The 24723-nt window shown below is 41.5% G+C and overlaps 1 protein-coding gene across 1 annotated transcript in view; it reads right to left on the bottom strand.

The window, feature by feature from the left end:
- Positions 1 to 23694: 23694 nt before the first annotated feature.
- LOC116913509 (armadillo-like helical domain-containing protein 4) overlaps positions 23695 to 24723 on the bottom strand; it is a 101640-nt gene continuing 100611 nt past the window's right edge. The window contains exons 7-8 of the mRNA XM_032917713.1: positions 24290 to 24424; positions 23695 to 24096 (exon numbers count right to left, since the gene is read on the bottom strand). Coding sequence (XP_032773604.1) covers positions 24028 to 24096; positions 24290 to 24424 — 204 coding nt within the window. The 3' untranslated portion in view covers positions 23695 to 24027. The remainder of the gene's footprint in view (positions 24097 to 24289; positions 24425 to 24723) is intronic.

Below are 24723 nucleotides of genomic sequence, written 5' to 3'. Positions count from 1 at the left end.
GGTCGTCCCAATAGCAGTAAATGGTACTTGAAATTATTCTGTTTGGAGATCATGGTTGGTTGCCATCTTGAAGAAGATTCTGAGATAGACCGAACTGAAAGAAGGTTATAAAAGAACTCAAAGGCTGAATTAGATCTTTTTGTTTATGCCAATGCTGTGGCCACCAAAGCTGTGCAAAGTCCAATCAGCCCTACACAGACAGTTTGGCAGGATCTCTCTCCTTGCTGTGACCTGCTCCCTTCCCAGCTGGTTGAGCATCCCAGCACCACACATGGAGACTAGATGAATACTCAGGTATATACAGTTGAGTGTGTGGGCACGTGGGCTGCTGTGACTGACTCTCCTGAGCAATGTAAAAGGGGGATAGTGGCTAACTTGCTTTGTCTTCTTTCTCTTTGAACGTAGACTGTTCTTACTTGCCACTTACAAGGCTCCTTAGAAACCCCTGGAAGTCAATCACCTCTAACAATGGCCATCCTGATAATGAATGATCCTTGATAATCTTCTCTCCCCTGCTTATGTATATTTTAGCCCCACAACATCACAACTAGGATGTTTAAGCCTTTGTTTTGGGTTCCATTTTGGAGATGACATAAACTAAGATAAAATGCAAGGAAAGAGGGAAAGGGAGAGAGAAGGGAAGTGGGTGATCAAATCAAGGTAAGAAACTGTGATGTGCTATTAAACTGCAGGAATATTTTGGGACATCAGAGCCCAATTTAGAGCTATGGTATTTCTAATAATGAAGATGACACATTTAGGCCACATTTTCCTTGTTAGAGACTCTTTAGCCAGAGGATAGAGCAATTTTAGAGCTGGTAGGATCCTTAGATCTCATTCTCGCTTATCTTTTAAGGAAAAGGAAGTTTGGGCTGTGGATTTATTATATTCTAATTCATCTGATAGAAGAGTTTACTCTGTGTCAAACCATCCAGGACTAGCCTGAATAATGCTGACCACTGTCTCTGGAGTAAAAGTACATACTTAAAAGTCTTGAAGACAAAAAGGCAATCAAATTAGGTTAAGGTAAGTTTAAATGAGTGAAAGCTGACCTATATTTAATAGTAAAAGAGGTAGGTTGTTTTAAAAATTTGTAGGACTGAGAACTAAGCTTGGGTCTTTTTTTAAAAAACAAAAGACTAACTTATTTTATCTGCATGTGTGTTTTGCCTGCACCTATTTCTGTGTGCTGTGTGTATGCAATGCTTCCACTGGTTAGAAGAGAATGTCAAATCCCCTGGAACTGGAGTTATAGAAGGTCCTCAGGAATCATGCACTGAGGATGGACCCTCCATTCTCTGGAAGAGCAGCCCATGCTTATAACCACTAAGAGATCTCATTGGACCTTCAAAATGGGGGCTTCGCACATACAAGGCAAGTACTTTCCCACAGAACTACAGGCTCATCCGAGAGGTGAAGATATTTTCGTATAGAAACGCATACTTGGGGGTTGGGGATTTGGCTCAGTGGTAGAGCGCTTGCCTAGCAAGCGCAAGGCCCTGGGTTCGGTCCCCAGCTCCAAAAAAAAGAATAGAAAAAAAAAAAAAAAAAAAAGAAACGCATACTTGGAAGTAGGTAATTTCTCTCTAGTCTTGCTAAATTTTTGCTCTCAAGAAAAGAACTAACACATTCCACGATGCCAGCTGGGCACTCTGATGTCTATTGACAGGTTAGGAAGCAGAAGTACAGGATGTAAGTTAACGTCCAAGTTAATTTCTAATCTAAGTTGTTTGCTATACCCTTCCCATGTGCTTTGCCGCATTTCTTCCAGCAAAGAGAAGGACATCTCCCCTCAATCCCCAGGAGTCCCAGAACGTCTAAGCAAGCGTGCCAGGGTTCTGGAAGTCCACTGAATTGGGAACAGATCACAGCCATTCCTTTGCAACTCTCCACAAACCAAACTGCTCGAGTTGCCTCAAGGCTAATTAATATGCATCGCTTTTATTTGGTTCAGGACCCCAGGTTATAGAATGGTACTGTACTTATTAGCGTTGGTCTTGCCACCTCAAATTAACCCTGCCTAGAAACTCCCTCATAGGCATGCCTATAAAGCTTGCCGCCTAAGTAATTTTAGATCCCGTCAGGTTCACAGCAAGCAAGGCAGTTGTATAAGTCAGGCTCAAAGTTGTATTTGTCAACCACTAATACTTTAAAACATCCTATTCTTTGTGTGTTTATGAGGCATTCACTCATTCACTCAATACACACGTTTCAAGTGTCTAGAGCTGTGATGTTCAGTACAGTAGGAAATGGCCACATATAGATACTTAAATTTAAGTGAATTAAAATTAAACTGGAAAATTTAAATTTAGTATCTTAGTCATACTAGCCTCATTTCAACTGCTCGAATAGGCACCACATATGGCCGGCAGCTGCCATCTTGGATGAAGTGAATACAGAAGACTTCAATCATCAGAAAAATTTCTACTGGCGTGTTCCAGCCATTCTGACACAGTATTAAGTTCTAAGGATAAATCATGTGAGTAGATAAGGTCCCTACTTTGTAAAGTAATATTTTGAGATTTAGAGAGAGACTCTCTCTCTCTCTCTCTCTCTGTGTGTGTGTGTGTGTGTGTGTATTTCAATATGAGACAATAATGAGTATACTAAAGCAAATATAATACTATGTGTAAGAACATTGAGATGCACCATTGTATGCCACTGAAATAATTGTGTAGAACTCCAACGGAAAAAGTACTGAAGACAGAGAGAATGGGAAGCGTAAGAACTCTTAGAACGTTTCTCGACTCAGGAAAGTGGACAGAGAGTCTGAGGGCTGTGTACATTTATGGGGGACAATCAGCCAACGAGGTAAGCTACTGTATGAGGAAGCACAAAGCAAATGCATAACTGTTTAATTTAGCATGCATTAGAATCACCTAGAATATTGACAAAAACAGACTTCCGAGCTGTACCCACAGACTTCTGGGTCGGAATTGGCAGGACCCAACAATCTATGTTTTAACTTGCTTACAGGAGATGCTGATGTTCCTGGTCTGGGGACCCCAGTGGAGAACTGTGATTTAGCACATGAAGAAATGAGAGCTTAGACGGATGTTATCTCTAGCCTGAGTTTCACAGATAGCTGCCGAGACAGAAAGGGCAGAGATGAAAAGAGAAGGGGGAAAAAAAACCAAGACTAGAAAATCTGAGATTCTCAAAGAGTTATGCTATTAATTACATTTTTGCCTTGATATAACAAAATACACACAGCAAATGGCTCAAAGAAGGAAATATTTGCTTTGGGTCATAGTTTCAAAGGGTTCAGTCCATGGGTGGTTGGTCCCATACACTTTGGCAGAGCATAATGACCATAGCACTGTGCAGAGAAATTTCTTTGCCTCGTGGCAAGCAGGAAGCAGGAACAAGAAGGGAACAGAGAAGCATATGCCCTTCAAAGACAAAGCTTCCTGTGACCCACTTCTTCCATGCATGCTCTCCTGCACAAAGTTTCTACCTCCTTCCAAATGAATAGAACAACCACTGAGTACCAAGTGTTCAACATATGAGCCTGAGAAGAATATATTATGTTCAGACCATAACACATATTAGTTTGCTATTGCTGACAGAAAACAAATGGTAGCTGCATTTTGAGAAATATTTGATGTAGATCTGATGAAAGCAAGTGGGAGCTGACCTTTCCATGATCCTTAGGAATACTTGTTTCTATGTGGTTCATTTAAACGGAGTGACCTTCCCTCCTATTGTAGCTTACTTCTCTTTTGTAATGATAAAAAATACGACCAAAAGCAATTCCAAGAGAAAAGTGTTTGTTTCACAGTTGACAGTATATCATAGAGAGCAGCCAGGACAGGAGCTCAAGGTAAGGAACCCGAAGGTAGGAACTGAAGCAGACATCACGTAGGAATGCTGTTTACTGGCCTTGCTCAGCTATTTTCTTATACAACCTTGGACCACTTGCCCAGGTAGCACCACACCCTTGTGGGCTGTGTCCTTCCATTTTGGACATCAATCAAGAAAATGTCCCACACATATGTCCACAGGCAAATCTGAAGAAAGCAATTCCTCAACTGAAGCTCTCTTTTCCCAGATGACTCCAGCTTGTATCGAATTAACAAAAACTAACCACTACACCTATAGATTTATTAATCACAAGCATGCTGAACATTAAGTATGTGCTTGACTTAGCTGACAGAAGACCTCTTGGCCTTTTCATACAGAAAACATCCCCAATACTGTGTCATAAAGAAACATGTCTTAGAAGCGTTTATTGGTCAATGTTGGAGTGTTCCATCAGTTTTAAACATGAATATCCCCTTCTCCTCCAATCATTTTTCAAGAAGAAAATGAAGGAATACATCCAGATGACAGTGGATGGTTTGTCACCTTGTAGCTCCATACTTTACCACAGAACAGATGCACCGCCAAGGAGCTTTCAGAAGTATGGCACCCATCCCTTCTACCAACGTTCTCATCTCCTTGGTCTGGCTTGGGTGCCATACGCCAGTATTTTTAATACCCTAAGAGCATCTAGGGCTAGGTATCCATGACCTAAAAAATATTTTTACATCTGTTCTCTCAGGAGGTGGGCAGATGGTGGGAAGTTGATTAAAGACAATAATTCTCAAACTGGGGCACGCATCAGAGCTACCTGGAGGCTCCTTAAAGCACACGGAGCAGAGCACTATTCTTAGAGATCCACTTAGTGAATCTGAGAAAGGCTGCAGGTTGGTGTTTCTAATGAATTCCTGCTTGTTTCCCATACTACATGCCTGGGGACTGTACTTTGAGAATTGGCTTAGCGGATTTAGAAATGCAAACTAGGAAGCTGCCACCCCTAGCCTGAGTCCTACAACTAATTGGGTAAAGGAAAGGTCTTATCACAGCTCTTGAGGGTGAGCACCTGGGTTATTAGCTTTGTACCAGGTTGCATAGTGTATGCACAATGGGCTGTTTCATCGTCTCTACAGTCTGTCAAGCCATATGCACTTTCCTTTCAGATGTCTTGTCCGCACAGTAGAGGGAGAGTAAATTCCATATGTATTAGAAGGTAGTGACTGCCTATTTCACAGTGTGCCATGGTGACCACTGATTCAGCCATTGTTCTGCCTCCGGAAGTCTGTTATGGGGTAATATTGTTTGAATGAAATGCATTAACAAGATGGTTGTTGTTAAAAGTGCACAGACCTTCACCAAAAAGGCTCTGAACTTTGTTAGGAATTGATTCTAATGCTTTGTCTTAATTCGGGTCCCAAAGCCACGCCTCCAGACCTGAAGGTCCCTGTCCCCAGCTGGCTTTGATTGGTAATAAAGAATTGTTCTACAGCCAATGGTTGGGCTGGGAGACAAAGGCAGAACTTTTGGATTGGATGGGCAAGGGACCGAGGTAGAGGGAAAAGAAGAGGAGAATCACCATGACTTAGAGGAAGAGAGATCAGATTTAAGAGCTGCAGGAAAGAAAGCATCCAACAATGTCAGTGGGAAGGGAATACGGCCCTAAGGGAGAGTTACCCAGAGGTAACAGGGTAGCAAAGATAAAATATAGATTTAGAAGGTGTTAAGTCAGGAATACTGGAGGGAAGTATGTGCTAGCTGAGGGGAGGTTTAGAAGTGTCCAGCCATTGAGCTAGTCAAGGCATATCAAAATTAGCTGGTGTGTTGCCTTTCATTTGTGAATCCAGAAAGCTCTTAGGCAGGTGCCAAAGCAGTTTGAGTAATTCACTGCTACACGAACTGCCTTGTTAGGAGCAGAGAGACATTATGCTTTTAGTATAGAAAAGGGTAGAAGTCTCTTGGCCTGTCTCTCTACTGGGAGGGTAAAAAGTCTAAAGAAATTAGGGTACCACGCAGGGGGGACAGGGGTGATACCTGCAATAAGACTCTAGAGAGCCAGTGCCTTCCAAAGCATCAGGACTATTATGCCACTCAAGAAGCTGGAGATGGGACCCTGAAGTAACAGAGGAACTGCTATTAAACCATGAAAGGAGGGTAAGGGATTCACACTTTTTGGAGGAGAAGAAAAGAGAGAAAATATCAGGAATGCAGAGAGCTCACCTGCCATGTGGCTGGGTTATATTAAGCTTCCGAATTCTGAGATAACTCAGTACAAAGGACCATGTGTATACACCCAAGGTGATATTCTCAAGTCACTGCTATTGGTCCATGATATTCTTGCTTCCTCAGAGAGTTATTTATAAGCCTCAAATTGAACAGTAGCTTTTTTTTTTTTTGAGAGGATAAGCATATGTCTGGTTTGTCTTATGTAGTCCTAGTTTATGACTGTTACCATCTACATACTTAATTTACACACTTAATAATGCTTCTCAGAAATAGGAAAATGGTCACTTTCACTTTTGAGACCTTGTATTCCTTACTTTATAATGACAAAACATCCCAGAGGAGCAACATAAGGAATGAAGGGTCTATTTTAGCTCATTGTTTCTCCGTACAGTCCTACAGGGTAGAGCCAGGCCATGGCAGCTGTTTGAGGCAGTCTGTTGTGTGACTGTGGGCATGCAATGCAGGCAGGTAGAAAGAGATGGGTGGGGGCACTGAAGAGTCATGTTTGGCTTAATATCTTTTTTTTCCTCCCTTTTTACTCAGTCTGAGACCCCAGCTCATTGGATGTTGCTATCGACATTCAGGACTTATTCAATGAAGTGTGTCTCCTAGGTGATTCCAAAACTATCCAAGCTTAGAGTGAAGATTACCCCTCACAAAATCACAAATCTCAGTGTGAGACTCTACCATGTACTCCACCAATGGGGGTGAGGGGAGAGAGAGGGAGAGAGAGGGAGAGAGAGAGAGAGAGAGAGAGAGAGAGAGAGAGAGAGAGAGAGAGAGAGAGAGAGAGAGAGCTGTGTCAGACTGAAGTTCAGAGGCAATGGCGATGCTAGGCCAAAACATGAAGGTTGTTGCTGCCTTCCCACCCTGAGCAGACACATTCAGGATCTGGGTCAGAGCCACAGCAGCTAAGAGGTTAAGCTGAGAAGCATGTCCAGCAGCAGCAAGAGAGGTGAGACCACCTACTTTCCCAAGTTTGTAGAGACTATGAGTTTATTGTATTGAGATTTTAAAAATAGTAATAGGGCCAAGGGCCATACTGTCCTGGGAAGTGTATATTGCTTTGCCTTCTCTGGTAGCTAGCATGCTTTCCAGAAACAAGGGTTTCTGCTGTAATCCCAACACTTGGGAGGCAGAGGCAGTAGATCTCTAAGTTCAAGGACAGCCTGGGCTACAGAGTGGGTTCCAGGACAGTCAAGACTATATACAATAATATTGTTTCAAAAACAAACAAACAAAAATGACAAGTAAAGGAACGAAAATGAAAAGAAAGAAGGAAAGAAGGAGGAAAGCAAACAATCAGGCTTGGGTCTTGTGACATATCTCCAGGGCTTCGTATTTGTCATTCTGAGTGTTAATGTCATCTTCATAGCACTACCAACCAGGGACTCTTACACACTCTCTCTTCTCCTTTCCTATCCTCTCTTCTCTTCTCTTCTCTTCTCTTCTCTTCTCTTCTCTTCTCTGCTCTTCTCTTCTCTTCTCTTCTCCTCCCTCCCCTCTCCTCTCCTCTCTCCCTCCCCTCCCTCCTCCCCTCCTCCCTCTCCTCCTCTTACCCTCCCCTCCTCCTCTCCTCCCTCCCCTCTCCTTCCACCTTCTCTCCTCTCCCCTCCCTCTCCTCTCCTCCCCTTCTCTCCTCTCCCTCCCTCCCTCCATTCCTCTCCCATCTCTCCTCTTCCTTCTCCTCTCTTCCTTTACTCCTCTCCTCCTCTTGATTGGCCCCTTTCTCCTACTGTTCAAATTGTTCCCATGATTCTCTCTGCTTTTTCTGAGTAAAACATCTTTTTTTTACCTGACATAGGAATGCTGGTTCATCGGGAAAGTTGTTAGGCTGAGCAGCTGTAGAAACAGCTGGTGTCTGAAAACCCTTTGGCACTGTCCAGCTCTGCTTCTGATGAGTACGGGATTTTTCAAGAGGCATTGCCACTATATTTTAGACACACAAACCACTCAGAACACCATTCAAATGCTGTTGGCTACACTGGGGCTCTGGAAGCCATTTTGTCAGGCACAGCAAGTTCTAGTACCTGGGTTCTGATGACTCAGTATTCTGAAAGCACACTCCATCTTCTCCACTACATTGAAAAATAAAATCCATCCTCTAAAATGCCTCCTCAAGAAATAGAAAAATGCCTCCTTTGACCATGTCTACTGACATGGTATTTGATCTGGGAAAGAGGATGAGGGGCTATGTGGAAGCATCATTCTTTGGGATGTCAGAGTCTCCTTGGGAGAATCCTAATTAGGGACTCGTAATGATTGACAGGTGGTGGAAACTGGAGAAAGCACATTTGACATGCAGCAGAAGTCAGTGTCTGTGCTGTAAAAAATATTGGCAATTGGAGACCTTGAAAAATCTTTGCAGGTAAGGCTATACTTTTGTTCTTTAGCTAAACATATAGAAAAGCTTCTGAGATGGTCGCCAATTGCTTTCACTCATTTATTCAGAATATTCTACCATTTGGTCACAAGTAAGCTTCAAATTTAATAGAACTTATTTTTCATACTGTGGAATCTTGCAGAATATGGTTTTTGAATGTATTTTTTGTGCTTGTGTTTTTGTTTTGTTTTCTTTGTTGAGGTTAGTGGTCTATGAAGAACTACATCTTGTTTACTTACTGTGGAAGGTAGTTAGGCAGGCAGGCTCTCTAAAAGATGAAGGGGACAAATTTACATATATATCATTCTTGCCATGCTCTGGGTTTGCATGCCCTGCATCCCATTTCCTCATCCGTATCATGTAGGGGTAGAATGAGGTCATATTCGCCTAATATTCAAGTTTCAAGGCTGTGCAATTCTAGCTGCTAGCACAAGAATGCATTTCTTTCTCATCCTCTCCAATAATGAGCTCAGTTAGCACCTTGAGCCTCAGGTTCTTCATCTCTGAAATGGGTACGATAGTGACATTGGACATAGAGTGGTTGTTCTGATTAGATGAGAAAATACACATGAAAACAAAGCCTGGACCCTGCTTCATGGAGGTGATTGAGAATAGTACCAGTTCCCAAGTATGGCGGGGTCATTGCTGTGCTCCGAGAATAAGAACCAGGACCAGTGTACAGGATATCCTCCTGGCCTCAATGGTCAGTGGTGTTCTTTGACTTCTGTTTGTGAAAGTCCAGTGGCTTGGCAACAACCATCCAGATATAGAGGATACAGTGGACTCTCTCTGTTCAGCAAGCTATGCTTCCTCATGCAACGCCAGGACTGGGATCCAAATGCTACTCCCTTCCAAAGAACTGTCCAAAGAGTTTCCTGTGATGATGGAGGTATTCCATATCTACATTGCACTAGATAGTAGCCATGTGGACATATGGGCTTGCCAAACCCCTGAAACATGGATCTAGAATTGAATGCAAAGTTTTTATGCCATTTCAATTGCTTTAAACAAAGAAGGTATGGTGGCATGGGTCTGTAACTCTAGCACTTGCTGGGTTGAGGTGGAAGGGTTGTGAGTTTGAAGCTAGCCTGGACCACATGTCAAAAACAATTAAAAAATTACCAAAATAGTCATATATAATCAAAGGGTATTCAAAGAGACAGTGTAGTCTTAGCTTTCTTAGCCTAACACACACACACACACACACACACACACACACACACACAAATACACACAAAACATGCATACCCCATACATGTTTCTCAGATACATATCCATTGGGTGGAGAGGTTGTAAGGGGTTTATAACGTTTTGCTTTAAACTAGGCTAGCATCAAGACAAAAGAATCATCTCAGGTTCTCCGTTCTAGTTCTTTCTGGAGCTGGAGCACAGGGTCCGCAAAAAGTCAGATAAGAGGAATGAGCAAGGAAGAACAGACTATGGTCCGGAGATGCTGCAGTCTGGGCTCGCCCTGCAGACAGACCCCACCAGAACATTTCTCTCTCAATGTCTTTAAGTCACCTTGATAAGGCTCGGAAGACCCTTTACTTCTATTTTAAGCACATACCTTGTTTTTCTCACAAGATTCCTGGCAGAGAAATTCTAAGTATCTAGGTTTCACAGTTCTCAAGAGCGAGTAAGAGAAATAAAGCCATGAACAATAGATACATTTTTCTAGATCTAGACTACTGAGTCTCGGGAATAGCCATGTTACTTCAATGCGATCCCACTCAGCCCAATAATCGCAAAGGAAATAGATACTTGTCTGAGCCTGGACTGGTCAGAAGGTAGGGTCTGAGACAAAGGTTTACTTCCAGGTGATTATTTTGGTAATAGGATCGGTGAAAGAAGGTTTAACAAACAGAAGGAGTAAGAAAAGAAGCACTGACTTAGTAAATGTCTTTCAGCAACCCCAGGGTGCTGGGGGAGGAGGGTGGCGGCGCAGAGATGTGGGGTGGTGCAGAAAAGAAGCCTAACCCTGATTTGTGATTGTTTACTCTATTGTTGAGATAAAGAACCTGGCAAAAACAGCTGGAGGAGACATTTGTTCTTTCTCATGGTTTGAAGGTGCTGTCCATTGTTGCCCGGAAGTCAGGGGTGCAGGAATGAGAGGCAGCTGGTCACACTGGTCTGCACCCAAGCAACCAGGAAGTGAATGCCGGCGCTCAGCTCACGTTCTCCCTTTATTCAATCTGGGATCCCAGTCCACAAAATGATGCCGCCCACCTTCACAGTGGCTTTTCTCTCTTCAGTTAAACCTCTGGGGGACTGTCCCCCTAGACACACCCAAAGGTACGTTTCCATGGTGATTCCAAATCCAGTAAGCTGCCAGTGAAGATTAACTGTCACTGACACTGGTGGCTTACCTCTTCCTCACAGGTAAATCCTCTCCCTTGCCAGTTTCAATTGGATGCTACTGGATGCGGAGTTGAGAAGAGATGTATCCTTGTCTGAGTCACAGTGAGCGGACTCTAAGAGGTTACTGCGGGGAAAGCCCATACAAAGATGGAGTGAAGAAATTCAGTTCTTATTAGTAACTGTGTTCATTCGGCGAGGCACTTTGGAGGGGGTTTAGAGCAAAAGGGGGAAGCCTTTATCTATCTTTTTTTTTTTCTGTGTCGGTGAATGATCATGGGTGTTAGCTCTCTTGTATTTCTGGAGTGGACTGTATGAATGCTGAAGAACTTTCCTGCTACGTTCCGGCAGCTTCAGAAAGGTTCCAAAGCAGAAACTGACAGGCAAGTTCTGCGGCTTCAGACAAAGCTCTCTGAGCTTTGTTCCCTAATGAGGTTGGTTGAAACCAGTCACTTTGCCTGAAACTGTGGCTGAGAGAAAGTGAGGTGTCTGGTAGCCCAGCACTGTGTCCAGAGTCTCTTTGCCTTTGTTGCCTTGCAATGGTCCCTACCTATGTAAGAGTTCAAGGGAAAAGCATTCCACTAATAATTAACATGTCGCTCATTCCTCCATAAACCAGGTCTAGAAATCTTTCTTTTCCTCTAGTGTACATGAAGTCAACTATGTCAGTAAACTTAAATCAGACAGCAAAAGAATACATAATAACAGCTCATATAATGTATGTCTTCCTTCCAAACCTCAGCTGACCACGTGATTAGTTAGCTGGGGCAGAACAGGAAACTCTAGTCACATGTTTAATTTCTGCCACTTCCCAGTGGCCCCTAGGGGTCCTCTTTTCCTTCTCAAAGTCAAATATTCCTCTGTCACAGTAGGCATGGCTTTGCCCTAGCAACCTTGGCCTTACTGTTGGGTCTTTTTAGCTCTCACACAACATTCTTGTCCTGTCTGGGTCTCTGTAGGCCCACGTATTCATTAGGTTACAAAACCCACATGTAAAGACAGCCTATTACAAATTATAATGATGTTAAGGATCTAATCCGGAGTCTTGTACACGCAAAGCACCATGGACACCCCCAACCAAGTTTCCTCATTGGTCTGCTGTAGAGAGCCATCTTTTCCTCTGGATTCCACTCCAAAGTTACAAAAATAAACAAATAAAATCTACAATCGATATATGGGTTGGAACACTATTCTCAAGTATCATGTCTATGGTTAAATCCCAAAGATGTGCCCCAAGCATTATAGCTTTCTCAGTGTCAGGGCTTATAAAGAACTAAAGCTTTTTCTTTTTCTTAGGTAGGGTTTAACCAGTGTATTATCAGGTCATTAGCCCCTTGAAAAACCTTCACCAATATAGCATCTCCTTTAAAGACTCTCTCTCTCTCTCTCTCTCTCTCTCTCTCTCTCTCTCTCTCTCTCTCTCTCACACACACACACACACACACACAGAGGCACTTTACAAAACAAGAAAACTAAAAAGTTTTAAATAATTAATTTTTCTCTAGTTTTTGTACTGTCCTCAGCAAAACTGTCTCCAGAGGGAACACACTTTGTCTCCATTAGGACAAATGAAGATTGAACCCAAAGGAACCACCGAAGTAAGAATTTTAGTTTCTTCAAAAACCTACTCATGTTGTGTAAATATGCTTTGTTTTAAGCCCAGGTATGGGGTAAGAGGCTGCTTCACAGCAGGTGACTATGATTTGTCTCATGCATTAGGAAGGTCATGATTTTTGTCCAGCTGTGGATAGCTTATGTTTGGAATTCTGGGAACTTCTCAGAGGATGTAAATGCCAGAGCCTGAGTGGTGTAGGACACAGGCAGACGTTACTTCCCTGCTGCTGGCTCCTGCTGCTGCATTTGTTATTGCTGGACTGCTGTTTTACTATTTTGCTGGGTTGCTGGTTGGAGATGTCCTGAGGAGGACAGAGATTGGACTTCACCAAGGAACTGCACATCCCTAATCAGAAGGAAGTAGTCTAAAAAGGTCTATGCTCCTTTCCCCTCCAACCTTCTTTCCCTCCTACCCAGTGTTAGGGAGTTGGAAGGGATTAAGGTGGCATAAAGTTTGGAAGGGTGGTGGATAATAAGAACCCAATAGAGCAGTCCAACAAAGAGCACTAACAAACATTTGAATAAGTCTCATGCATGGAATGGACCATCTATCACCCAGCTTTCATTACTTAAAGTGAAGTAGTGGACGATTCTCCTCTGGGATAGAAAAAAGAACCACATTAAGCCATGTTGAGTGTTATGAAACATATATGGCAGCCTTCTGAATCTAAAAGTCAATGACACAAGAACACAAGGCATTCTCAACTTCTAAAATGTGGCCATTATAACATGGAAGCCCCCTTTCAGCCTAGCACAAATATCACACCACTGACTATTGCTTACTTCAAAACCAAAGTGTTTATAAACTGTAAGTTGGTTTTAGTTCATAGTGATAAATATCATGAAGGACTAAGTCACTTCAAGCCACTTCTCCAGTAAATGATAACAGATAATACTAAGCTAAATGCAGAATGACTCAAGTGTCTATTACATATTACCTATTTCAGCAGAGGATTCTTTCAATAATTTCAGGATATAGCTCAATATGCAGCATTCTTTGTGATTCCTTTCCTTGGAGCAATTGGGTATGGATTACCTTCCCAAGGCCAAGGTTCACTGGGCTGTTACAACAAAAATACCTTAAACGTCACATCAAAACCATTACTGAAGACCAATGCCATACCGTTCCAACATTATAGAACTAAATAAAATCAGGCCTTCTTTGATGTTTATCTTGTTAGGTCATTATTGCCATCACTAAGATATGCCATTAGTAGAGTCAGTTGATGACCTAAGGTACTTACCACAGTGGGTTTTACAATTCTGTTAAGTGAGCTTGTCCATGTTAAGTACATGTTAAGAACACAGCACATGGCTCCCAGAAGAAGCTTAATAAACATTCATGAATTTTGCTTTTGTCGAATTTAAAGAATTAAATTTCATTCAGATTTTTGAGGTTCATATTTGAAACATGTAGTATAAATCTAACCTCATAGGTAGCAATGAATAGCCTAGTAAGGGCACCAGTGGAAGGGGAAGCCCTTGGTCCTGCTAAGACTGAACCCCCAGTGAACGTGATTGTTGGGGGGAGGGTGGCAATGGGGGGAGGATGGGGAGGGGAACACCCATAAAGAAGGGGGGGGAGGGATTAGGGGGATGTTGGCCCGGAAACCGGGAAAGGGAATAACAATCGAAATGTATATAAGAAATACCCAAGTTAATAAAAAAAAAACAAAAACAACAACAACAAAAAAAAAACTCAACAAAAACCTCTAGTCACCTTTGAATAAAATGGCAGAAATAATCATTGCAAATAAAGACACATTATTAAGAAAAAAAAAAGAAATTTCAATTCTAGAACAAAAAAAAAAACTAAGCTATTGAACAGTTCCCCCAAAGTAACATAAGGACTCTCGTCACTTAGAAATAGGATTAATTTCTTTTATTGGTGGTTGCCTTTAATGGACTCTAGACCTTAAACACCATAAACTGAAGTATGTTCCAAAGAGCAAAGCCTTCCCAGAAGGGATTAAGCTAAGCAACTGGCTGAATGCTCACTCCAGCCTAGTTTTATCCAATTGCATTTTTTTGCATAATAATTTATTTTCACACCAAAAGACTATACTTTCAGAATAAAGGTCATTACACTTGGCTATGTTTTGATCATTTCTGATGCCTTTTGCAAGAAACCTGCAGGAGACAGAGCTAGTGTAGATGCTTATAAAAGATTTAATCAAAAAACAAAAACAACAACAACGAAAAAAACCAAAACCAAAACAAACAAAAAACCAAAAAAACCCCAAACAAACAAATAAACACAAAGCACACAGGGTTTCATTAACTGTTATCAAAGACATTTTTTTTTCCTGGAAATACATGGTATTAAAATAATGAAATTAGGGCTAGAGAGATGGCTGGGCGGTACAGCAGTTAAGATCACTTGCTGTTCTTGCAGTGGAACTGTATCTGGTACCCAGCTACCACATGGTTCCTTACAGCTGTTATTCCACAACTTTCATTCCAGGAGATCCAATGTCATCTTTAGGTACACACATGGTACACATACAGATATGCAGGAAAAACACTCAAACACACGAAAGAGCGTAAACGGGGAGCCGTGTCTCTCGATCCAATCGCGGGGTGAGGTGCCCCAGGAATCACGAGTGGCCGGCCTTGATGTAACAGCAGGAGGTAGCTTTTATTAACGAGATCCCTATTAGCGGGATCCCGGGTCGATACGTATCCCACACAGGAGACAGAGGAATCGACCCCGAGCCTCCAAACTCGGGGGTTTATATAGGGGAGGTTAGGGGCATTCGCACGGTTACACATGATTGGTCAATTCAAATGGTGCACAGTTATTTTTGGCGCGAAATTACACCAGCAAGGAGTACGTGCTCTCTAGCAGCTCGGCAGGCAGGTAGGGTGGCTCATCTCACTCAGGGGGGTGAAGGAAGGGGAGGGGGTGGCTACAGATGATCAATGTCCTTGGGGCTGATAGCTGGTTTGGCAAGTCCTGTCTCTGGCTCTCCCTCAGGCACGTCCGGCCCTGCACATCCGGACTCTGACAATGAGTAACCTTTTTAAAACTCTAGTTCTACACACATACCATCAAAATAAGTAAATCTCTTAGAGAAAGGAAAATAACGAAACACTGTTTATTAAAACACGAGTCCTATTTATCTGCCTTACAGCTGGGCATGATGGTGGATGACTGTAATCTCAGGTGAGACATCCCGCCATCAGGATGATAAGGACGGGAGAATTGGATGTTTTCTAAGCTGGGCTCAACTACAGAGTAAGACACTTGTTTCAAGGGGGGGGGTGTTCTGTACTTATTGTTATTTGAAGATCCTTCAGATCTAGCAAGCCTAGAGAAAGGTTGCCTTAAAAGATCTCATCCATTAAAACCCAAAGAGGCACAAAGCCACAGCTCCCCTTTTTCTCCAGGACAAAGAAAAGGAGGCAATGGACACGGAAGGAATGATTTCCCCCTTAACATTAGCCAAGTGGAATAAAATGTAGATAATATGCATGCTCTGAAATAATAAGATGAAAAGTACCAATTAGACTGGAGAGTTGAACCGAACAAGCCTTTAACCAATTTCTGCCACTTCAATGAGTTTGTTTTCCTTCAGTATTTCCTGAACTGTCATGCATTATCTACCCTTATGATAATTAAGCCTTACTCTCCAACTTTAAAAGCTCACAGTCTTTGTTTTGAGGACCAAGGCAAGAAGGGGAGCATGCCCTCTAATCCCCTAAGCTAGTGATTCTCAACCTTCCTAATGCTGTCATCCTTTAATACAGTTCCTCATGTTGTGGTGACCCCCCTCCCAATCCTAAAATTATTTTTGTTGCTACTCCATAACTATGATTTTGCTACTGTTATGAATTGCAATATGAATTTCTATGTTTTCTGATGGTGTTGTGACTCGTGTGAAACAAAGGCATTGCAACCCATAGGTTGAGAACCACTGCTCTAAGGCATAAGGATATCACATTTTCCAAGGCATTAAAATTAAAAGTGTATTTTCTGTACCATAAATACACAGAAATGGAAGATTGGAAAAATACAGACCATACTGGTAACAGTGCTTAACTCTGGGGTTTCTTATGGTTTTCTGTTTTCTTGATTCTGTATTGTTATTGTCAAGGCCCTCTAGAATCCACCTTTGTGTTGATACGTCAAGTAAACGTGTTTTATGTCTAATATTCAGAGAGAGAGAAATATAGTGCTTGACAACTGTCCATGGCAACTATTCAAATTCCCCAGAAACTACTTAGAACCGAGACATGGAAATAGCAAAGCTTATGTGACTCCATGGACTACATCAGCAGCCACGGGCATGGTCTTCATAGCACCTGGGCTTAAGGGAGAAGTCTTTTAGAGATATTAAACTTTGGTTTTCTTGTCAGAAGACAAGAGACTTTCATACTAGTGTTCACAAATCAAGAAAGGCAGTCAAATCTTAGTATTAACTCAGACCTCAGGCTAAACCAAGTACATTGGTGATAAATAGAATTTTCTTTAGGGTCTAATAGAGAGTTCATTAGTTTAAAGTGATTTATTTGACACATTGTTAAATGTCACAGAGAATGAACACACACACACACACACACACACACACACACACACACACACACTGTTGAGAGACTAGAAGCTGTTTCCATATTTTTTTTTCCAGAAGTAAATGCTTTATTTTTTCATACTTGGATATGCTGAAATTTTCTCCAAAAATGTAGGAACTGGAGTTCATGAGAACTGAAGGTCCTTGAAGTTCATCTTTACCCACCATATTTTAAATAATTATTTTCATCTCTAACCCATCCCTAAGTCCTTTCATGTATTGCTGCTTCTCAATACCTACAGAATTCATCTTCCCTCTACATGCACTTCTTTACCCTCATCTCACCAGATTGATTCATCAGCATTGACCTTGACTGATATCCTTAAATTCAGATTACTAAAACCTTGCCATGATCACAAACCTGACCATAATATCCTTTGATACTTTCTAGTTATCCTCAAAGTAAACTCTCCATTATTTGGCATGGTCTAGATGACCTTTTAGGATCAACCTTATATTTGCTACCACATGTATTCACTTCCCACTCCAACCATCCTTTCAATGATGAATTTCCCACGATCTCTCACCTACTCTGGTCCACCTAGCTAGATTAAGCATCTCTCTCTCTCTCTCTCTCTCTCTCTCTCTCTCTCTCTTTCTTTTTCTTTAACCCCACTAACCTTTACTAATCCTCTGGTCCCAGGTTTGATGTTACTTGCTCTAGAAACACATTTCTGATCTTCTTGGCAGGGTTGAATACTCCTTTTCTGGATCCAACAGACTTTGGCATGATATTATTCTTTAGTTCTCCCCTTGTCATCAATCTTTAAGTTCCTTCTGGTGATGTACTAACTGCACCTTACTGTTCTTGTGCATCCGAGGGATGCCAATTCAGAAAAGAAACAATGCTACCCACTGCTCTTTCTCATTAAAGAGAAAATCTCTAGACACGCTCCCTCCTTTTGACACAGGGTGTTGTTTGTTTGTTTATTGTGGGGACCCGACTCAAGGTCTCATGTGTCTCTTGGAGACACTTGAAATGAGATCTAATCAGTTCATTAATAGAGTTATTTGTATCTTCCTTTCCCTTTTTTCCTTTTCTTGCACGAATAAAGAAATGGGAAATAAGAAGTAGAGGTTTTGTAATAAAATTCTCTCTTGGAAGCATGTCTTTGCCACTTTCTAGAGATCTATTTCTGTCATATCTTTTCCTATAAAATTGAAGAAACATTTCCAAGGTTTTGTGTTTTACTTTTATGTTATTTGAGAAGAAATCGTTGGGCCTCAGAGTTCATAAAAACTCAGTTTTTTGGACTGGCATCAACTTTCTTCCTTCAAAATCCAAGTAGATGACATCTTGTGTTTAACAACAACAAAGTAACAGTCAACCCTCTTGACCTGCCAGTTTCCTATACTCTTTGTGAGCTTTGTGATGAGAGTACAAGTACATTTTCCCATGTTGATAATATAAATTAGTCTTCTATTTCTACTCCCTATCAGGCCGTCCATTCCCATCCCATAAAATGTCACACTTCTTAGGCAATATCAGTCTTGAACATCTTAGCTATAGACTACAATCTGAGGTGAGAACTTTAATTCTACCTGGCCAAGCTTCTAGTGTACTGTACTTGTGGCTATCACTTGGGCTACTGCATCTGCTGTTTTTTTTTTTTGAGAAAAGACTGTAGTATGTTTGCTTTACTCAGGGGAAGATTTCAGAGTCCACCTGAAATCCACTCTGAGCTTTTGAGTAAAGTAGAATGAGAGAGCAGACAACTGTCTTTTTTGTACTTGTGCTCCTGTTCCCTTTCCCCTTCCCCTTCCTTCTTCCTTTTCTGTTCCTTTCTGTTTCTTTTACTGTGCATGTGCATAACAGAAATGTGAGCCAATTAATAAGGAAGTAGATTCAACTATTACATGTATGGGATACTTCTGGTGCATTTTTATAACACTAGCTTACAGGAGAAATTAAGTTGTTTACAGTCGTGCTGACTGTCAAGATTTGTAATTATCAGAGTAACATAATGAGATGTCGCTCCTTAGTCAATCACAGTTTATTGGTTGAATAGCTACCCCAAAATGGAGCTGTGCATCCGATGGAATGCCCCATGTCCAAATGTGAGACATTTACTAGGTTTATACCATTAATTTTTTTCAGCTTATTTCCTATCCCTAAAAGTTTACATTCAGTAATTTCAAGTCTATGTAATTAAGGAAGACATTTAACTGAAAGTAAGGTAATTTAAAGAAACCAGTCAACTCCATCTCCCCATTCATTGTGGACTTCAGCTCCTTCCCTGCTCTATTCATTATACCTCGTGTAATTTCCTTTGATGAGAGAGATGGAACTCACATAGGTTTGTATACATTTACTGTTCCTTCCCTGTTAGTGAGCTTCCTCATTTTCTTTCTTCTCCTTGTTTAGCTTCATTGTTTTCCTAAGCAGCTAAGTGTGAAGATGGAGGGTATTTCTCAATGTTAGAACACTTAGTAAGCATGCACGAAGCCATGGGTTTGATCCCCAGCATCCCACAAAGAATATATATTTATGACTTGTTTTTGTCAACACACTACTATCATGTACCATTGCTTCACATGTTCTGTATTAGGGTTTTCCTCCATCCTTTTCTGTTCATATTTCCTTCCTTGTTACTTCATCTTTACACGCAAGGAGTGAGATTGCTTCCTTCCAATGTCATCTTTCCTCTTCATACTTCTCTTCGGTCAAAGCAAAGCCTGCTTCTACAACAGGATACACAGCTGTAAGCCTGTGCCATAGTTAGGCTTGTTTCCAAAAGCCGTTCCTCAGCAGCTGGCAGGGATGATGGCCATTCATGGCCACGGAAATCATAATGCCCAAAGAGGAGTGTGTGTGTGTGTGATGGTTGTGATTTAAAATGGTGCTTGATTTGGACTTCCATAGGAAGAAAATATATATGGGCAGCCAGAGAGGGAAGCACTAGGCATTCAGAATGATTTATACCATCCCATGTTGTTTTCATGGCTAGAACACTTTAAACCTTAGGCTTCAGGTATGTGAGTGTGCCCATGTCTCTGTGTGTAAAAGCCGAGGCTGTGACTCAAGGGTAAAGCACTTGCTTACTTCATGCACACGTGAAGTCTTGAGTTTCATCCCTAGTACTATAAAAAAAAACTAGATTAAAACAATAAATTAACGAAATGACAAACTACCTGGAATGGACTATGGTATAACCACTTTATGCTCCCAAACTTAGCTTTAAATTTTTACCCACAGCATTTTTGGCCTGTATAAGGATATGGGTATTTTCCATTTCAGAAAAAAAAAACCTACCGTTGAGGTAATCTGTGAACTGCAGCCAAGGCTAAGTCATTGGTAAGGGAATCTGATTCCCTGGGATACTAACTAACTCTAAATATTGCATATAAATTAAGTCAGCAGCTAATAAAAGCAGCAGCTCACAGAAGAAAGCAAAATCAAAGCGGTTCAAAATAAAAATATTATCTTCTGATTATAGCATAAGGGACCAAGGGTATGATAGACAACGTCTCCTCAGCCCTCCGCCCCTTTTTTCCCCTAGTAGCTCCTTTCATTTATTTTGGCTTTTATTTCCCTTTCTTCATTATGTCAACATGCTTGTGACTTGGCAGAAGATGGTGAGATTTGTTGGGTAGAATGACCAGGGAAAGCATCCCTTCCCACAGAGCGAGTCCTGCTCTCCTTCATCTCTTAGTCGCATGGGAAAAATACTTATTGTGAGATCTACTGTCCTAACCAAATTTTAAATACGGCACGGTTGAGAATAGATACAATGCATCATCGTTAACCGTGGGTGCTGTGTTGTATAATCCAGCATTGTGAAGTATAGGTGCTATGCTGTACAACAGATGCCTGGAAACTATTCATCTCGATAATGGAAACTTTATAGCAATGACCAACATGTCCTCATTTCTCCTTCCTTTCCCTTCCCCCATCTCTCCCAACCATCGTTTTATCTTGGTTTCCGAATTTGACCACTTAAATAGCTCATATCCTTTAGAATCCTGCAGCCCTTCTTATGAGTCTGGCTTATCTTACTTAGCAGAGTCCTCCAGCATCCATTCCTTTATTTTTGAGGACTGAGTAGCAGTCTAATGTGTAGCTCTACCACATTTCCATATACAGACAGCTAAACAGGTTTGTACGGAAATCTGCTGTGATCGAAGTAAACCCCTTACTCTATATAGCCATGTGGGCCAAAGGGGATACCAAGATTGTTGTTAAAGCGAAAATGTACACACATCATCTTCACTGTGTGAATTTGTGACTTATACTTATGACTTTTTGTTTTTTAACCTTCTGACTGCAGTTTCCCCTTTGTCCTCCTCCCCCACCCACCTCCCCTCTGCTGCCGACATTTACTCCTCTCTTTCTCTTCAGAAGAGGCCAGGCCTCCTATGGATATCAACCAAATATCAAGTCACAGTAAGACTAGGCACTTCTCTTCATATTAAGACTGGACCTGGACCAGACAATCCAGTATAAGGGAAAAGGTCCCAATAGCAGGCAAAAGAGTGACTTTTTATACAACAATTTAAAGAAGCGCTATTATCCCTGATCTAATCTAAAGCTGCAGATTGAGTGGCTCCAGGCATGATTGCCTGTCAGTGTCACCCAGGCGTCCTTGAATTAGGAGAACCTGTTGTTAGTTTGCTATATACAACTTGTCAATATTGCAAGTGACAAAGTCCCCTCGTGCTCACTTGTTCTCAGTGAGAGGGACACAGCAAGAGACTGCTCTTAGAAAGCATCCCCTATGCAGAAGCAGGGCAGCTCTCCTAGTAGAACTGTGACGAGAGCCTTGACCCATGTTCCACTTTTTAAAAAAGTCTGACTGCAGCCTGATGGCTAGCTTTTATTTGCTCCATGACTTTTCATTTCTATTCAACTTTATATATTTTATTTCTTGACCAAAAGAATTAAACTTAGGAAAAACATTTTTGTGAGATAGCCAGCATTCGAAAATGGGTTTCATGAAATTTTCCCATTAGTTCCATAGAGATGATTCTTAAATTCATTTAGGGGGAAAGAGCTTGTGTGAAAGATTCATTCATTCAACAAACACAGAAATTAATGATAAATGTGTTTTGACCAAGTAGATTTGGTTTTAACGAAGGACCTTCCAATGTTATAATACCTTTCAAAGCATGGGTAAAGAGCACAGTATATAGTTTGGGTCCAAGGTAATTCTCATGCTGAGTCCACAGATATAACTGATGATTGATTCTTTCTCTTCTCTACTTTAGTTCCATCTTCAGTAAAATCAAAAATAGAGACATGAATCCTCCCTCACCCCGAAGCTATGAGGAGTAATTAAATTGACCCTCCCATAGTCGAATAACTATGAACAAATTCTCCATAATAGCAGTGAGAGACCAAACATTTGGGTTCAAACTCTATCTTAAGAGAACCTGACCTAAGGTTGAACTTAAGTAAACTAACAGGCTGGTCCCTAGCATAAGTTTCTAAGTTACCCTCCAAGGAAACCTGAGGCTAGCTCCAGTTTCTGGGCTAACCCCAACAAGATCTGTGTCGCCAGTGTTTAGTACCAGTTTCCAGGTTAACCCCCAACAGGGCCACTGTCTACCACCAATTAGGAAGAAAACAGAAGTTTGTAGTTTGGCTCCCAGTACCAGCCAATCATGTTAAAGGCCACAGTAGCCCCCACCCACCACCCGCCCTCATCCCCGCCCCCAATTAGATGCTTGCCAGGCTAGGAACACTAACCCCTCACTTGCTGCTTTCCATAAAACCTTGTTTCGAGAGGATATTCAGGACTTTTAATCCACCGGATCCCTTCTGCGGGTTGGTGGTGAGTTAAGCACAAGCTCGAATAAAGACCCTGGTGTGATTGCATGGGACACAGCTCCTGAGTGGTCTTTTGGAGTTCATGGACATTTTATGGCACAACACAGCATTATTGGTAATCTTTATCTATCCTTAGAAATGTTTCAAGCTATATTGCTAAATCCAATGAACCAAAATTCCCAAATATCCAGATTCAAAGAGGGTGTTTGAATGTGTTATTCGGTATAGAAGAGAAAATTGCATTCCTAGGAAAATGGGAAAGGATCTAACAGCCCATCATCCCCATGAGGGATACCCAAAGGTCCTTTGTACATGAGAACTCTGGTCACTGGGCCATCTTCTCTAAAGAAAACTGGCCTTATCTATTAAAGCCCAAAAGACCACTGGTGGCCCAGTCCTTCCACAGTAAGATCATAGATATGGAAAAGTAATGGCCACATAAACATAGAACCAAATGGCAAGGACAATCACTCTGGGAGCTTACATACCCTCAATCTGATTTCATCCTTATTTCTTCTTAGCTAATTTCAGTAATATACCAAAAGACTATCCTGTAATGATTAACAAATAAGAATCTTTCAGTATATGCATCGAACCAAGTCACACTATTTAAGAAAGCAATCATAAATTGAGGTTAAGGGTTTATGTAATGTATAATTTCTGGTGCATTTTTTTCTTACTAACAGCAAAACTAAGAAAGAGAAAAATAATAATAATAAAAAAAACTAAGAGGCTGGAAAGTTTAATGCAAGATACACACAGACCTGCATATAATTCTAATAGGCTGAGATATCTCAGGGAAAAAAAAATCATTCCAAGTGTGGTAACTAGTCTTTGATGCAGAGAGAGGGTACACCAAGGCTTCAAAAAGGTAGGGAAGGATTGTGAAAAGTTACCCTTCCTTAGAATTCGTCAATCAAAGTCAACGATGCCTTGGTGGTGACACCATTAACGTCAGTCCAGTAATCCAAACCAAGAAAAAGGCAATGGAAAAATACGAAATATTTATTCTACCTAACTCCCCCTGAACATGTAGCCTGTGTGTTTCTAAATCCCAGCCCTTATGGATGACATATACACTACAGACGAGCCGAACACTGCATGCTGCATTGAGGGTACAGCGTGGTTTTTATGCTGAGCACAAGAAAAAAAAATCTACTCTCCAGCAGAGACAGGAGCTGGACCAGAGGCCTGGTAGCAGCAAGGTGGATAGATACTGTTCTTTCTCATTTATTTATTCTCTTTCTTCTGTTTGTCTTCTCATAGAAAACAAGATAATAATCCCATGGGATGTCTCGGTTGAACTCAAGTCCAGCTCAGAATTCGTCTTCAGAACTATCAGCTAACAGCATCACTCTGTCTTGCATACTGTTGAATTCTCTCTGCTGGGGCAGGAAAAGAGGAAGGCATTACAGTCTTTGTCTGCAAAGCCCAGAAGCAGACCCACTCTAAAGAACAAAGGAGCAGCTAATACAAAGCACCTTGAACGGGGAGTCTTTTCTGCCCCATTAAACCCTCTGTACTTTATCAAGCAATCGGGCAAGCAGCAAAAGGAGTAGGCTTTCTTTTCGTCCATACCTTCCTTTTATGCCTTTTGAAGCCATTCCTTCTTCGGCGATTCATAACCTTAATGCTGTACAGCGCTCCCAAGATGAACAAGGCTCCGGCTACCCCTACCCCAACGGGCACCAGCATTCCAGACATGTAGCCTGCCTGGACAGAGAAGGAGAAAGACGAGAGAGGTGTGCATTAGGATGTTAGACAGAGCACCAGGTCAGTTCCTTTTTCCTGCTACATGGCAGCAGGTTTTAGAGGCTTTGAATACCTCTGTCTGCTCAGCTATAATTTAAAAGGGAACCTAGAACAAAGGTACCGCTTTGGGGGAAGAAAGCAACTGAAAACGTAATGAGGTTTTAAAAAAAATTATTATTATTTCAAATCCCTTAGAAGTACGGTCTGAAATAAACCAGCCAGACCTGGTGGCCCCTCCAGACACTTGATTATGCACATTT

Source organism: Rattus rattus, chromosome 12, assembly GCF_011064425.1.
Source record: "Rattus rattus isolate New Zealand chromosome 12, Rrattus_CSIRO_v1, whole genome shotgun sequence".
Classification (NCBI taxonomy): Eukaryota; Metazoa; Chordata; class Mammalia; order Rodentia; family Muridae; genus Rattus; species Rattus rattus.
Note: the sequence above shows the minus strand (reverse complement) of the source record. Positions and strands in the feature narration are given on the sequence as shown.